A 5000-nucleotide genomic window follows, 5' to 3' on the forward strand; every position below is an offset into this window, starting at 1 on the left:
AACCTGAGAGTGGACAACATGTGCTTTATGCAAATGTCTGCATTTAATACTGAAAACCATTTAGTGATAGAGATGATCAGAAACTCTCACAGTGTGATTGTATGAAAGTGTCTGTTAGTGTCACTGTGTGCGAGTGTGTTAGTATGACTGTGTTTGTGTGAGAGTGTGTGTGAGTGTGTTAATGTGACTTTGTGTGGGAGAGTGTAGGTATGAGTGTGAGTGTGTGAATGTGACTGTGTATGAGAGTGTGTTTGAGTGTCTGTGAGTGTGTTATTAATTACTTTGTGTGAGAGGGTGTTAGTGTGAGTGTGCAAGTGTTACTTTGTGTGGGAGAGTGTAGGTATGAGTGTGAGTGTGTGAATGTGACTTTGTATGAGAGTGTGTGAGTGTATTAATGTGACTTTGTATGAGAGTGTGTTAGTGTTGTTCTAAAGACTTCTGTGGGGTTTTGAAGTGCTGATTTGAACTCAGACCAAGTTTCTTCCCACCTGATTTGCTGTGTGTGTATGTGTGTGTATGTGTGAGAACGCCATATGTCGTCTCATCTGTCGTCTGTGGGGTGTGTCGTGTTTTGCTTGTCAGTGGCGCAGTGGGGATCTGATAAAGGAGTTGGGAAATCACCCAGCTGTTCCCCCCTCCTCTCCATGGCTCTCTCGCTCTCCGTTTCCCCAACTGCCCCTCTCTCTCTTTTTGTTTTTCTCACACACACACACACACACACACACACACACACACACACACACACACACACACACACACACACACACTTTTGGATGCAGTCTCTGCTGGACAGGAGAGTAGACACACTTGTTAGGATAATAACTGTGTGTGTGTTATGCATATTGCATGTGTGAGCTGTGATTCATCACATTTCTCCTCTTCCCTGATTCCCCCATTCTTCTCTCCTCCTCTCCTCCCTCCCTTCCTCCTCCTCTCTCTCTCTCCAGCTGGATATTTTATGCAACGAGGAGATTCTGGGAAAGGACCACACGCTCAAGTTTGTGGTGGTGACCCGGTGGAGATTTAAGGTGTGAACAAAGAGAAAACCTAACCCTAGGAAACAGAGACACCTGTACTGGTCACAGAGACACCTGTACTGGTCACAGAGACACCTGTACTGGTCACAGAGATACCTGTACTGGTCACAGAGATACGTGCAAATAGCCATAGTATATATATATGAGTAAATTATTTTATGTATATTAATGAATGTAAAACAAATTCAGTGCTTCTAATAGTTCCTGAATACATCATCTTCTACATCTGTGTGGTAAGTAGCTGTAAACTATGGTGTGACATTTCCATTTCCATGAGGTCATTTGGCAGACTTCCAGGGGAGGTAAACACAAGCACATGCAGTTCCCTGTGACGATATTTGGGTTTGGGTTTACTTGATCCTGTCTGAAATGCAGTCCCAGGTGTGAGAAGCAGGTCCTGTTATCTTCCTCTAGTTATGTGTCTTGGCCAGTCTAATGAGTGTGTGTTTGTGTGTGTGTGTGTGTGTGTGTGTGTGTGTGTGTGTGTGTGTGTGTGTTTAATCTTCTAGAAGTCTCCGCTGCTTCTACATTACAGACCCAAGATGGACCTGCTGTAGGAACAAGAGTCAGATCATGTGTGATGGAGTATTTATGCAGAGACGATCAATCCAACACACACACACACACACACACACACACACACTTTCGTGTGCACACACACACACACACACACACACACACACACACACACACAGCCTCAGGAACAGCCTATGCCGTCCTGCGGCCTCTGTGAAGCGAGGAGAGCTGGAGGAAGATTATAAACGTTATAAACTTTATATTTATACTTTTGTACAGAATAGAGACATGGACCCAGAACCAACCCGGTGCTCTGTTTACAACCTAACTCACCAACAAACAAGCGACCAACACAACAACAGCAACACTGTCAGCTGTTTTTAAACCAACAGACCTCTCTACCCTTTCTAACTGAGAAGACTACAGAAGGACAGATTTGGGCCCGTCAGCCCCGGCCACACACACACACACACACACACACTCTCTAAGGACTTTTATTATGGACTGTTTGTTTATCATTTGTTTGTTTGTTTACGTTGGTATATTGTCTCTGAGCTTCTGTCCCTTGCTTTGCTTTTGTCTTCTTTTCCACGGTGGACTGTGAATAAGCAGAAAAGTGTGTAGTAATTTATGTTCTATATAGAATTCTGTACATAAAAGTAATTATTAGAGAGAAGCAGGAGAGAGACGCATGAGAATGGAAGAGAGAGAGAGGAAGACTACAGACTGTTTAGAAGGGTTCCTTAAGTGCTGTTTGGGGTTAGCAGTGTGTAGCCGTTTCATGAAGCTACAGATAACTGAGGAAGAGAGCACAAACACACACACACACACACACACACACACACTGCGAGCTACAGCAGATCAGATTGAAAACGTCTCTGCTAGCAGTAACTGATGAACGTACCTGCTATCTACGAGAGCATTAACTCAAAAGTAATCACCTAGCATTAGCATCGAGAGTTCGCAGGCAGTAGGCTGACTCTTTAACCCTGTTGGGATCATTTAGCATTAGCCTGCAAGCAGTAATTCAGTGTTAACAGAGGGGGTGAGCCTTTTGTGTTAACAGCTTTTCAACAGTCGTAGAACTCATGCAGGTTTAGCATGCATAACAGCAGAGGTATATGGGGCTAGTCTGCGACTTAGCATTCATGCAGGGTTAGCATGCATTAGCAGCAGAGGTATATGGGGCTAGCCTGCGACTTAGCATTCATGCAGGTTTAGCATGCATTAGCAGCTGAGGTCTGTAGGGCTAGCCTGAGACTTAGCATTAGCCTGCTGGATGTGACAGCACTGGCTCTCATCTGCCCCATTCCCTACTGACGCCATCTGTCCACTAGAGGACGCTATTTCTGCTACTAATGCCAGACCCAAAGGCCTCGTCAGCTACAGCTCTTTAATCTAGGTTTCCCCACAGATCATACAGACACCTGTACTGGTCACAGAGACACCTGTACTGGTCACAGAGATACCTGTACTGGTCATTCACACAAAGTGGCGCGCACATAGGCACGGACACACACACACACTCTTGGCACATGGACACAAAGACAAACACATACACACACAAATGCGCACACACCTGCCTATGAGAGACTTACCGAAAGCGTTACATAGCCAGCGAATTTTTTTAAACTTTAACAATGTTTTTAATTGTTTTCTTTTATTTTCATGGATAAAAAACATTTGTGTAAATATTAATAAGTACTTAAAACACTTACATTCTTAATCAGATCTACAGAATCTCCCATACGGCTTTGTGTTATCAGAAGTGACACATGGCCTTTGACAACCCTGATGGCCAATCACATGTCAGTACACTGGTCTCGGGTTGGAGAATGTAGATGATTTTATACAGACCACCAGCTCTGGGCTCTTACCAGCTGCCTACCAGATGACCTGCAAACTAACCAGCTCCACCAAAACACACACACACACACACACACAGCATTTGTAGACCATCCAACAATCTGTTTTTTTTTTTGTGTGTTTCTTTGTTTATACTAATATATAATGATAATGATTTCTGTGTTTGATATCTCTGACCACACTGTTAGACGTACCAGGAATTATGTTGACCTGTGTCCATTTAGTTTTACTGTCTGTTTAAGGTGACATGCTGGACACACACACACACTCATACACGTGAGCCTATGTTCCCTGTGGGTGTGATGTCATTTGTTTGTTCTGTTTCTAAGGTGTTTAAGGGTGTGTGTCAGTTCTGATCCCTGGTGCTTCTCGCACTTCGAGACTATCGTGGTGCTAAAGGGTTCTACAGCTGTGTTAGAACACAACATAGCGGTTCTATAATAACATTCAAAAGTCCGCTTCCTACAGCCATGCTATTGTATCTATGAGCTTGACATTTCAGTATCTGTTAACGCACACACACACACACATACAGACACAAACACACAGACACAAACACACAGACACCCACAGATTCATCTCTGATAAACAGAAAAAAAAGAAACAAGTCATTAGTGGCATTCTCAGTACGCATTGCAACTGTGTGTGTGTGTGTTTGTGCTTGTGTGTGTCAGGTGCTATAAAATTGCCCACCATGAGAGGGCGACATCTTACAGCTTTTTTCCCCTGCAGTTTTCTGACTCCACTGTGTGTCTCTCTCTCTCTCTCTCTCTCTCTCTCTCTCTCTCTCTCTCTCTGTCTCTCTCTCTTTCCCTCTCTCCCTCCCCCCCTCTCTCTCTCTCTCTCTCTCTCTGTCTCTCTCTCTTTCCCTCTCTCCCTCCCCCTCTCTCTCTCTCTTTCTCTGTCTCTCTCTCTTTCCCTCTCTCCCTCCCCCTCTCCCTCTCTCTCTCTCTCTCTCTCTCTCTCTCTCTCTTTCCCTCTCTCTCTCTCTCTCTCTCTCTCTCTCTCTCACACACACACATATATACACACACACACACACATCCCTGATCAGTAAACCTCCTTGAACTGCCTCAGGAGAGGATGAGCCATACATACACATGCACGCACGAACACACAAACTCAGATTTTGCTGGATATGTGGAGGGTTGGTTTGAGTTTTAAATGTCTTGATAATTATATCTTTGCGTTGTGTTTTTTGTGCGAGCACACACACACACACACACACTTACTGAAGGCTTTCTGGTGACACTACCCCTATACCCGGTGAAATGACTCCTCACACACACACACACACACTCACACTCCATTGTCTCATTCCATTCCAAAGGAACAAATGTGCAATATACATTTCAGCTGTAAACTCATCGCCACTCATTGTTAGGTCCTCTCCCTGTACACACACACACACACACTCTCTCTCTCTCTTCTCTGGTTTGTTGTTGGAGGTCATTCTCTGCTTTTTTATTCTGATTTATTTATTGTTCATGTGATGACATCATGTGATTAATTAACGAGCTGACTAATTAAGGAAGCCCAAACAGACTCTGGGGGTGGGGGGGAGTTGCTATCTAATGGAAG

At 44.2% G+C, this 5000-nt stretch overlaps 1 protein-coding gene across 1 annotated transcript in view; it reads left to right on the top strand.

Annotated features, from left to right (window-relative positions):
* Positions 1-4132, top strand: part of LOC105888617 (polycomb group RING finger protein 3) — a 19167-nt gene extending 15035 nt beyond the window's left edge. The window contains exons 9-10 of the mRNA XM_031568994.2: positions 948-1028; positions 1547-4132. Of these exons, the coding sequence (XP_031424854.1) occupies positions 948-1028; positions 1547-1594 (129 nt within the window). The 3' untranslated portion in view covers positions 1595-4132. The remainder of the gene's footprint in view (positions 1-947; positions 1029-1546) is intronic.
* The last annotated feature ends 868 nt before the right edge of the window (positions 4133-5000 follow it).

The sequence above is a fragment of the Clupea harengus genome, chromosome 6, assembly GCF_900700415.2.
Source record: "Clupea harengus chromosome 6, Ch_v2.0.2, whole genome shotgun sequence".
Taxonomy (NCBI): domain Eukaryota; kingdom Metazoa; phylum Chordata; class Actinopteri; order Clupeiformes; family Clupeidae; genus Clupea; species Clupea harengus.